The sequence below is a fragment of the Aquarana catesbeiana genome, linkage group LG04, assembly GCF_042186555.1.
Source record: "Aquarana catesbeiana isolate 2022-GZ linkage group LG04, ASM4218655v1, whole genome shotgun sequence".
NCBI classification, from domain to species: Eukaryota; Metazoa; Chordata; class Amphibia; order Anura; family Ranidae; genus Aquarana; species Aquarana catesbeiana.
In genome coordinates, this window is record NC_133327.1 from 42,359,160 (window position 1) to 42,371,762 (window position 12,603).

Consider the following 12,603-nt stretch of genomic DNA (forward strand, 5'->3'; position numbering starts at 1 on the left):
TTGAATGGACACACGGAGTTGCAGCTTGGCTCAGGTGCCCCCATAGAAAGCTGCTTGCTGTGGGGGCACTCAACAGGAGAGAGGGGCCAGGAGCACAGAAGAGGCACCTGAGAAGAGGAGGATCTGGGCTGCTCTGTGCAAATGTAAAAGTATAACATGCTTGTTATTTTTATTAAAAAAAAAAAAAACAAGAATTTACAATCACTTTAAGTGGCCGAGGTTGGAGTTGTTGAACTGTATACAGTGGAGGATGCTTTTATATATTATAAAATATTGAAGTGCTTATAACTATGGATCCTAAAGTTATGATTTTTCAATGCAAATAATATATTAGAATTGTTATGAGTTGCTGAACACTATTTTTTGTTAAATAAAAAAGCTGCAGATCATTTTACCATTACGTTTTGTGCAGTTATTTCCAGTTATTTTAGTAGGTAAGTGGGGATATGAATTCAGGTGTAGTCACCAATAACATACTGGCATCCAGATTTCATTCTAAGCATGGACTGTCCCGTTAAAAATAAAATCCAGGCAGATATATTTTAATGCAACTCTTTATGAACTACTACGTCATTTAACATACTTTTTAAATGCTAGAATGTTAAGTACTCAAATCTGACCTGGTGTTAGCCTTGTGCAAGCCTCTGTACAACAGAGCTTGGGCTGGGAAAGGGAAAAGCAGCACAAGGAGCCAAACAGTTGTTCTGCAGTGTTCATGTGATAAAAAAGAGCACAATTATAACAGGAGTGAGCAGAGTGATAGAAATCGGAGTCTGTTGCTTTTGTTTTAGCTAAAAGTCTCAGCAGGGGGAGGAACAAGACCTGTAAGTGATGCTTAACTGTAACAGAGAAAAATCAGATCTATTGCCATTCCAGACAGGGTTTGCTGAGTGGCAGAGCTGTATAAATCTCAGGACTGGACTGGATGGACAAAAAATACAAATCCTTTGGCAGGTATAAGAACTCTCATATATCTATTTCATCTGTACTTCTGTGCATTTAGCAGTTTAGTCCAGATGAAGTACACATTCCAGTGTACGAAAAGCGTAGACGGAGGGTAGCGCTAACATGCCCCCACATATCTAGATGACCCCCAAGTCCGAGCAATAAGGCAGAATTGCCTACCATTCACGCTGGAGGTTTGGACTGATTAAACGGCTCATCTGACATTCACTTGATATCCACCTGGAGGCTATTTGGACTATTCAAGCCATACTCCACAGACCCTATCTCTGCATGTGTCCTGAACTATGCCTGGGATGACTGAATCCTCTCCCTAAATACCAGCAGTTTTAGGCACTATCTTTTCATGATACAACGGCTACAATTGCGGACATTAACCAAATTAAAACTACTACAATACAAACGGAAATTTTTACCTTTGGGTGTTTACATTGTTTCCCTTGATCTAGCTTCAAACTTGACTGAATCAGCCAATAGGATGTTAATCATCTTCAACTAATGCATATTTAATGACATATATCGGTCAATCACAGAAAACAGTAGATCTCTGCAGTTAATTGAAAGCTGGAGACACCTTTGCTACAATTACCTTTGGTGTCACCCTTGGGAAACTCATTTTTTTTTTTTTCAAGTCCATTTTTCCTCCTGGTCTTTGGTATTAGTCTTGACATAGTAGGGTTCATGTATTAGCGCTTTTTAATTTGTGCCAATATTGTCTTATTACAATGTGATTTTATTAGTGATTCATGAATTTTTTGCAAATCACATGAACATTTTCCAACCAGGGTAGGGTTGTTCCACCTGGATTGGAACACTGTCAATAATTTTGTACTTCACTAATAAAGCTTCTATTAATTAATTCATATACCGTGGCTGATCTCTCTTGATTGTTTCTTAGGGTTACCTTTTAACCCCCCCCCCCTTTTTGTCCTAGGCATTTAGCCATTTGCCTGGGATTCAGCTTTAAACAACAGTAATGCGGAGGCGTTTTATCTTTATATTTTTAACTGTTCCCAAATCCTTTGTCACCAATCTTCATCAAACATAAAATCAAGGTGTTATATGTTCATTCATGCACAAATGCTAGGTTTGGTGGGTTTACTTTTAGATGTGATAACAGCAGTGCACTCACTAAACAGACTGAAGCGTAAAAGAAAAAGTATTTTACATTTATTGCACAAAGTAGCTAAGCGGGTTTTGCAGAGTTATTTCTATAACACGTAATGTGTGATTGTGATTTCAGGTAATGAAGCCAATTAACCTTTTGAGAACACAAGGAATGTACAGAATTAGAGAAAAACAACCTAGTGCACTAAAACGTATTATCTAAAACACTATAATATTTCCACTCATCTGCTACTATCCTCAGTTGTGCTCCCACACAAAATCAATAAATTTGCAACAAAAAATACTAATGCACTGCTGACAATGGGCTCCATTCACAAAGCGGTATCTTACCCCATCCGAGTATGTGGTAAGATACCTCAGAGCATTTTTTTAATAAATACTACTAAAATGCCACATGTGCTATTTTATGAAGTCATGTAGGATTTATTGTAAAGCATATGTGTTTAACATTGTTACATTGTATTACTTTTGAGATCTCCTACACTTTCAGAAGAAGCAGATTTATTCTGGGAAACGTGTCAGAGACTACCTTCTTTCCTCTAGTTTGTGACCATCAGTGTATTCTGGAAGGATATTTTGTGTTCCTCAGAATATAACAGCCATATAGGAAAAATGATAAAGGTAGTGTATATATGGAGGCATTGGGTTGATTTACTAAAACTGGAAAGTGCATAATCTGGTGCATCTCTGCATAGAAATCAGCTTCCATTTTTTGTCAAAGCTTAATTGAACAAGCTGAAGTTAGAAGCCGATTGGCTACCATGCAGAGTTGGACCGGATTTTACCCTCTCCAGTTTTAGTAAATCAATCCCGATGCGTCCTCATCTATTGTATATGATGCTGTAAAAATTAGTATATGAGAGCATAATTGCTTTTTATATCATATTATCTTTGTATTAAATACAATATATTTTTAGTGAAAATATATTATACTCTCTAGATGTGTGACACCTTACAAATCCTGATATAATCTATTGTTTGATATGGTGTATGATTGGATGAGATGTCTAATTGGGTGAGAGTTATGAATAGTTTCTTATCCAGCCAAAAAAGGTTTTTTTTCCATGATTAAAGAAAAGCATTATCCAATGACCTGTTACAAAAATTGTCAAAAAACAGCAGGACGAACTAAACTTTGTCACAGATGGATTGTTTTTTTCTTGTATTGTTTTTCAGTAAGCTGGCTGATAAAAAGATAAACAAACGGATTCCCCCAGCCACACATTTGAGGTGGTTAATTTCATCAACGAAAACATTTTGTCATAATTTTCGTCAGCGGCATGTTTCCAGTGATGAAAAGGAATTGAAAATTACCCCACATTTACGAAAACTATGACGAAGATCAATTCACAGTTTTGCCAATGACTGAAAACAGAATGAAAATGTGAGAGAGGGAGGTTTACCCTTGTGAACTTCCAAATTCCTCGAAGTTCCACATGTAAAGCCTGTGAGTGTTTCCCCTCTCAATAAGCAAGGTAGAAGGTGTGCTTTTCGGTGTGGCGTGCTTAGGACTGTGGAGCATTACAGGCCTCCTCGGATGACTATCCAGAGCACTGTGTGCATTACAGGCCTCCTCAGACTATCCAGAGCACTGTGAGCATTACAGGCCTCCTCAGACCAACCAGAGCTCTGTGTGCATTACAGCCCTCCTCAGACCAGCCAGAGCACTGTGTGCATTACAGGCCCCCTCAGACTATCCAGAGCCCTGTGTGCATTACAGGCCTCTTCAGACCAACCAGAGCACTGTGTGCATTACAGCCCTCCTCAGACCAGCCAGAGCACTGTGTGCATTACAAGCCTCCTCAGACCATTAAGAATGGGCCAAACACCCCCCTGTTCAGTTTGCAGCAGAACTCCGAACAGGGGAAATGTTCTAACGTGAACGGCGAACCCCATTGAAGACTATGGGCGTTGAACAGGAAAGATCAAAAGTACCCATTTTGAAGGCTTATATGCAAGTAATTGGCCATAAAAGGGGTATGGGGATCTGGGTACTGTATCAAAAAAAAAAAAATATATAAATATATATATATATATATATATATATATATATATATATATCAATATATATATATATATATATATGATCAGACTTGTGGCGTGACTTGTGCTCTGAGGATTTTGAAGGGGACCCCCACGCCAAAAAAAACAAAAACAGTATGGAGTCCCCCCCAGGATCCATACCAGGCCCTTTGAGTCCTGTGTGGATCTTGAAACGGGAACCCCACACCAAAATGAAAAAAAAAAAAAACATTCTGGGGCCCCCCAAGACCATACTAGACCCTTCAGGAACCCCCATGCCAAAAAAAAGACCCTTATCTGAGCATGCAGACCGGCAGGTCAGGAAAGGGGGGGGCAAGCAAGCGCCCTTTCCTTTCTGGACCATACCAGGCCACATGCCCTCAGTATGGGGGGTGGATGCTTTAGGGCAGGGGGGACTCTGCGCCCCCCACCCCAAAGTACCTTGTCCCACTGTTGATGGGGACAAGGGCCTCTTCCTGACAACCCTGGGTGGTGGTTGTGGGGGTGTATGGGCAAAGGGGGCTTATCAGAATTTGGAAGCCCCCTTTAACAAGTGGGCCCCCAGATCCCAGCCCCCCCCTATGTGAGTGAGTATGGGGTACCCCTACCCATTCATCCCAAAAAAAGGCAGTGTAGTGTAAATAAAAAAAGAGATGGTTTTGACAAGTCGTTTATTAAAAATCTTCCTCTGGTCTTCTCCTTCCAGTCTTCTCCACCGCTGCTGTCTTTTCCACCGCTGACCTGGTCCTCCTTCGACGCTGTCTCCCGTCCTTGTACCAGCTCTGCTCTCTGCCGGTTCTTATATAATCATGGGGCGTGGCCATCCAGTGACGTCACCATGAGACCCCACCCCTTGTGACATCAATGCAAAAAGCTACTTAAAGCAGAATTTGACAGCCGCTTTTCATTTTTTCCCTGTGTGCATGGGGACTAGAACAAAATTTAAATTTGATGTCAAAATTACCACTCCCTACCTGCTGTGCTATTATACTCTGATAGCGGGACTCCTCCACTGTAATAATACCTTAATCAGCGTTACAGCCGATTGGCTACAAGTTTTGATCAAACAAAAATATACTTATAGTCATCATTAGATTGAATTCTCTCTTTCTAACTTTAACCACTTGCTTACTGGGCACTTAAATCCCCCTCCTGCCCAGACCAATGTTCAGCTTTCAGCGCTGACGCACTTTGAATGACAATTGCGCGGTTATACAACACTGTACACAAATGAAATTTTTATCATTTTATTCACACAAATAGAGCTTTCTTTTGGTGGTATTTAATCACAGATGTGATTTTTATTTTTTGCTAAACAAATAAAAAAACACAGCACGGTTAAGGAGGCACTGATAGGCACAGATAAGGCAGCACTGATGGGGACAGATAAGGTGGTACTGATGAGCATAGACAAGGTGGTACTGATTGCCACTGATAAGATGGCACTGAAGGGACCTGATGGGTGGCACTGATGGGCACTGATAGGTGTTACTGATAGGTACCATTAATAGATGGCACTGATAGGTGGCACTGATAGGCACTGGTAAGTGACACTGATGGGCACTGGTAGGTGACACTGATGGACAGCACTGTTGATAAGGCACTGATTGGTGACTCTGATAGGTGGCACTGTGGGTACTGATGGGTGGCACTGTGGGCACTGATGGGTGGCACTGTGGGCACTGGTAGGTGGCACTGGTAGGGGGCACAGGTGGGCACAGATGAGTTGGCGGCAGCTCTCCTTGATCGGGACTCATGTCCCTCTGAGAGCCGCCGGTGATCAGCTTTTTTTTCTCCTCACGCTGTTGGCAGGAGGAGAAAATATAGCCGATTACCGGCTCTGTTTACATCGCACAATCGGCTGTCATTGGCTGACAGCTGATCACACGGTAAGGGGTTGCTGATTGCCGATCACGGAGTGCGCCGCGTGCACCCTGCAGGGGGCACGCAGGATGCTTGGGCACGGGAAGATATCAATAGACGCACTCCCGGCAAAGTAGGTACGCGCTGTAGCCGTCATTTGGCTATAGTGCGGATCTGAAGAAGTTAATGGCCATAGTTAATTTAGAATTCGGCCAATCCTTGCTGAACAATCTCGATCTATCTGTGGCAAGCTTAACAGTCCATGCACTATCATCTAATCTGTAGTTATTCTTTGTGGTGAAGCATAAGAGCATTATAATGAAGACAAACCAGATATGATACCTGCTGAAAATGGCATGAAGGCATCTTTCTTCTGAAAATTTCCTTGTGAGTCTAGGAAATGTTGAGGATTAAATATGTGCGGCTCTGCAAACTGAGTCTTGTCATGAAGGACAGATGTAAGAAGAGGGATAATGTAGGTATCCTATAAAATATACATAAATAAAATAATACATAGTTTGCCAATTAGTATTTTTGCAAAGTGATTATCAGAGTATATGTAAACCCTAACAATAAACTTCTCTTATTTGCTCTCTTTAGGTCTGTTAACTATACCATTGAAAATATTGTGTATTATTTGTTCGATAAGTACAGAAAATACCTGTTGATTTTTCCATAGAGCTGAACTTCCTGTGTTCTCTAAAAACAGAAATGTTGCGTTAATTTTCAAATATGAAAATTTCTAAATTCAAAATGTGAACATGCAATAATCAATATGCTCATTAGAATGCATAGCCAAGTCTAAGTACAAAAAAAATGAAAAGTGCAGTTCTATGCGAACAGTTGAAAGGTAAGTTTGGGACTCAAAATCGCTGAATTGACTGATATAAAAGGACGATTTGTGTACAGTTGAAAAAATCTCCACAAGGGACACCTTATGCGAGATCATGTCACAGCAGGCACCGCCCTATGCGTTTCATCATAACTGACGTAATCCGGGGCAAACATCATCGCACACTATCAGAAGTCGACAGGAAGCCATTTTAGATGTTACCATCCGGAACTTTCAAGAGATAAGTGTTGTTTGTTTTTTTTAACATGTGAGTGTTCTACTTATTAACATTAAAGAAGTTATTTTATAGTTTACAATATGAGGAATTTCCTCTTTAATGTGTCAATACCGGGACAGATTTCTGAATGAGGTGCCTTCTCCTTATATACACTATGAGAGGATCAGGAGGTTCGGTTTTCACTGATGACTACACCCAGGAAGACCTGCATGATATTTTATGCCTAATGCTCGCTTTGACCTATCTTTAATTTGATGGTTATTGAGATCTGGTAAACCTCATAAGGTGTCACCTGGTGGAGGATTTTTTCAAGTGTATACCAAATATCATCCTTTTATATCAGTGGATTCAGCCATTTGAGTTCCACGCTTACCTTTCTGCTGTTCACATTTGGACTGCTCGTTTCATTTTTCTTGCACATGGACTTGGCTACTCATTCTTATGAGCATTTTGATTATTGCATGTTCACACTTTGAATTTTGAAATGTTCATATTTGGATATTGGTGCAACATTTCTGTTTTCAATTTTGTGATTTTATTTTTATATCGCATAGTATGTTTGGAGCTTTTTTTCTTACTAGCACTTTTTTCCGTGCGCTTTGCCTCTGCTGAATTCTTATCAATAAGCATTGTTCATAGCTATCTCTAAGAATTACAGAACACAGTGTAATGGAGAAGAGGAGAGGGGAATGTTCTCTGCTACCAACACTTCCCACACTTCCCTAAATGCGACAATGCAAACTGGTATAACAAATGTGCGATGCTAGAAACTAAAAATTAAAAATTAAATAACTATAAAACTAATATACATATGTAGCACAAATGCAATACATAACTAGAAAATATATCCTGTAATGCAAAAGGTAATTATTAAATGTCCAAAATAAAGTGCACGTGCTCTGTGTATTGTACAGAATCCTTAATAATATAATATAAAGTCCATTATGAAAACATAAAAAGTGATGATCGTGTCTTCATGCAGTGTGCACACACCCTCCACCAGATGTACCCTCACCTTAAGGACTTTATATAAAAGCCTGTAGTAAATATTATAATCAGCTTAAAAATTCCTCCTGTGATTCCTCTTTCCTGTGGTGGCTAATATTGTCGTAAATGCTGATACAAGGATCACTCCTTCCTCCTGATTAAAGTGCAGATCAAAAGCCATTGCTTCCTCTTGGCTATCAGCAATATCCTCATATATATCACATGCGGAAACAATAGAGGCTTGCAATAGTGTGATAATGTTTTTAAAACAGGTTTATTGCAACTTAAATTCCACATAGATTTACACTCACACTTTCATGATAAAAACACGCCTTGGTATACTTATAGACTAAGGGGATATAATATCACTAGAAGACCGGATCTGCAACCCCAGTTCCCGGCATTCACCCCGTCCTGAGCCTGTGCTGCAAGAGACTTCTTGCTTACTTCCACGTCAGCCGATCAAGCTCCTCCTACGGGTTTCGTCCCTCGTGACTTGTGACTTCCTCTGGGATTTATTCACAAATCCCAGAGGAAGTGTAAATATATGTGGAATTTAAGTTGCAATAAACCTGTTTTAAAAAAAAACATTATCACACTATTGCAAGCCTCTATTCACTCATCACTTTTTATGTTTTCATAATGGACTTTTAAATATTATATTATTAAGGATTCTGTGCAATACACGGAGCACATGAACTTTATTTTGGACGTTTAATAATTACCTTTTGCATCAGAGGATATACAGTGGGGCAAAAAGTCAGCCACCAATTGTGCAAGTTCTCCCACTTAAAAAGATGAGAGAGGCCTGTAATTGTCATCATAGGTATACCTCAACTATGAGAGACAAAAATGTGGAAACAAATCCAGACAATCACATTGTCTGATTTTTGAAAGAATTTATTTGCAAATTATGGTGGAAAATAAGTATTTGTTCAATATCAAAAGTTCATCTCAATACTTTGTTATATAACCTTTGTTGGCAATGACAGACGTCAAACGTTTTCTGTAAGTCTTCACAAGGTTGTCACACACTGTTCCCTTTGCAGAGAAACTGCCCCAAAGCATGATGTTGCCACCCCCATGCTTCACAGTAGGTATGGTGTTCTTTGGTTGCAACTCAGCATTCTCTCTCCTCCAAACACGACGAGTTGTGTTTCTACCAAACAGTTCTACTTTGGTTTCATCTGACCATATGACATTCTCCCAATCCTCTTCTGGATCATCCAAATGCTCTCTAGCAAACCTCAGATGGGCCTGGACATGTACTGACTTAAGCATGGGGACACCTCTGGCACTGCAGGATCTGAGCCCCTGGCGGCGTAGTGTGTTACTGATGGTAGCCTTTGTTACGTTGGTCCCAGCTCTCTGCAGGTCATTCACTAGGTCCCCCCGTGTGGTTCTGGGATTTTTGCTCACCGTTCTTGTGATCATTTTGACCCCATGGGGTGAGATCTTGTGTGGAGCCCCAGATCGAGGGAAATTATCAGTGGTCTTGTATGTCTTCCATTTTCTAATTATTGCTCCCACAGTTGATTTTTTCACACCAAGCTGCTTGCCTATTGCAGATTCAGTCTTCCCAGCCTGGTGCAGGTCTACAATTTTGTTTCTGGTGTCCTATGACAGCTCTTTGGTCTTCACCATAGTGGAGTTTGGAGTGTGACTGTTTGAGGTTGTGGACAGGTGTCTTTTATACTGATAACAAGTTCAAACAGGTGCCATTAATACAGGTAATGAGTGGAGGACAGAGGAGCCTCTTAAAGAAGAAGATACAGGTCTGTGAGGGCCAAAAATCTTGCTTGTTTGTAGGTGACCAAATACTTATTTTCCACCATAAATTTGCAAATAAATTCTTTCAAAAATCAAACAATGTGATTGTCTGGATTTGTTTCCACATTTTGTCTCTCATAGTTGAGATATACCTATGATGACAATTACAGGCCTCTCTCATCTTTTTAAGTGGGAGAACTTGCACAATTGGTGGCTGACTAAATACTTTTTTGCCCCACTGTATTTTCTAGTTATTTATTGCATTTGTGTTACACATGTATATTAGTTTTATAGTTACTTAATTTTTAATTTCTAGCGCCACTCATTTGTTATACCTGAATGTTCTCTGTAGTCCCACCCTTGGGTTAAAAAGCTGCTCCTCCATTGAAACTGTACAGTGACTGAGTGTTGTCATCCTAGAAAAGGAAGTTTTACTGGCAGGATCACCAGGTAAAAAGAGAAAAAAGTCTGAAAAAGGAAAACTAATTCAAATACCACATCTGATAAGCTGCAATATATTATATGTTAGTTCTTTGGTCTAAATAAGCTTTAATGTTTTGTTCTAGAACTGTTAATAGTAGATCAGAGAATTGAAACTTACTTTTGGAATAAAGTAGCCCATAAAGTGGGTATCCTTAGTAGTCTGATGGGGTAGGTTCATTGGTAATATATTTGCAAATCTTTGGATCTCATGTAGAACAGCATTGGTATAAGGCATTTGATGACGAAGGTTGTATTTAGGCTGCACAGTGCCAATCACGTTTGCAATTTCGTTTTGTACTTTTTCTAAAAAGAAATAAAAAGTGCATCGACTAAGCATTTTACTTTTTAATAATTGAATAAATCACATAATATGCCGTATAGCTTATGGTTCAAAGTGGAATAAAGTTTAATTAAAGGCAATTTTTTTTTCATTTTGGAAAGAGTAAGGGAAGGTTATAGCCCCTGTAATTTTTTTCCCCATCTGTGTCCTATTGGGGGGCTTTCCCTTCACTTCCTATCCCATAACCAAACAGGAAGTGAGAGGAAATTCCTGCAGATTAACGAATACCTTTGCCCCCACCCCCAGGTAACCAGAACTAGTGTCCCCATTGGAAGACTTCCCTCTATTATTTAAGGACAATCCAACATTTGGGACTTTCTATTCTACTTTCAATGATAATGGTAAACAGGACGAATAGAGGATGAATCTCCCTAACAGGGGTAGAGGTAGCAATAAAAATTTGACAGGTGTTCTAATCTCACTATACCCTGTCCAAAACTTAAAAAACAAGTTTTGCCTTTAGTTATACTTTAGCCTAGGTTCGCACTGATGCTGGTTTGAAATTGTGTGAGTTCAGTTGAACTCGCACGACTTCAAACCGGCAATGCAGTCTGAATTCAGGAACGATTTGACAGACATCTGTGAAGGTTCATGCACAGATGTCTATTCCAATTGCCCCCGAAGTCACCAAAAGTAGTACAGGAACTACTTTTGGGAATCGGTGCGGTGCCACAAAGTCGGCATCGCAACGATTCTGACGGTGCCATTGTTGGCAATAGCCGCTGATTTGGCATATGATTTGACATGTCAAATCGCATGCCAAATCGGCCCAATGTAAACGTGGGCTTAAGACTGTGTGCAGTGTTATGGTGTTCACAGATTTAGGCAGGAGTTTTTGTGCAGACTGTGTAGCAGCACAAGCTCCCTCTGGAACTTTGGGGGTCATTTATACCAGATATGGGTCAGGCCCCCCCCTGTTATGTTGAAACTACTTTTCTAGGGCCTGCCTAAACAGTCCTGAGACATGCGGATTGATGCTCCCACTTTCTCTAGACACCATTTGGACTATAATTTTTATTTGACCCCTAATTGCATATTATGAACTGGGAAAACCATTACAAAGGCTATTATTTATCAGTATCTGTTTATACACAATTAATAAGTGGTATTTTGAGAAGTCATTGAATGGAACCAAACAGAAATTGGATAACTGCACACTGATAGTGATACGATCCCTAAAGTTTATTTTCAAAAATCAATAAAGTCCAAATAACAAGGCACATGGTAAAGAGCAAGTGTTAATTTAAACCACGCTCTCTATGTAGTGTAGCAATTGGTATTGATTTCAATATACTAAACCATGTGAACATCACTATATCAAACAGTAAAGTCCAAGTATCAATGTCCTAAAAGTGCAGCACTAAATAAACTTACCATGTGCAAAAAAACATATGACAAAACCTTTAAAGTGAACAGAAAATCCAATCAAAATATTATTCAATCCAGATGTCCTTATGCAAAAGTGCAAAATATATTATATTCATAAAGTGCAAAGTTCATAAATTAATCACTAAAGTGCACCTGCGCAAACAGTTCATGCATGTCAGTGTCCCACACTGGATAGATCGATCCTGATGGTGCAGTGCTCAGACATTCACCATTGACACCTTCACCTTAAAGCAGATGGGGCTTACCAGACCACTAGTGATCTTCCTTACTGAGGAAGATCATTCAGCGCTTATTGGAATCTCTGATCCTCAGATGAAAATCCGGAAATTATCCCCCAACAGTAAAGTGCAAGTGCATGATTATAAGTGCATATTCCAAAAACATTTTGCCCAGTGCATATAAAGTGTCCATAATAGCGATAATTGATCAAAAAACAAAATCAAAAATATGAAAAATGTCCAAAAAAACAATGTGTGCATATTTATTTATTTATTTATTTCAGGTCCTTATATAGCATACACATTGTATATATCTTCTTAATCCTGGAAAGCAATTAGGAGTGACTGTGTGTCTTGCACCACCAACACC

General features: G+C 39.6%; 1 protein-coding gene across 1 annotated transcript in view; it reads right to left on the reverse strand.

Moving 5' to 3' along the window:
- LOC141141151 (uncharacterized) overlaps nt 1-12,603 on the reverse strand; it is a 193,800-nt gene that overhangs the window by 138,500 nt on the left and 42,697 nt on the right. Inside the window, exons 7-8 of the mRNA XM_073628855.1 lie at nt 10,405-10,589; nt 6,319-6,460 (exon numbers count right to left, since the gene is read on the reverse strand). Coding sequence (XP_073484956.1) covers nt 6,319-6,460; nt 10,405-10,589 — 327 coding nt within the window. The remainder of the gene's footprint in view (nt 1-6,318; nt 6,461-10,404; nt 10,590-12,603) is intronic.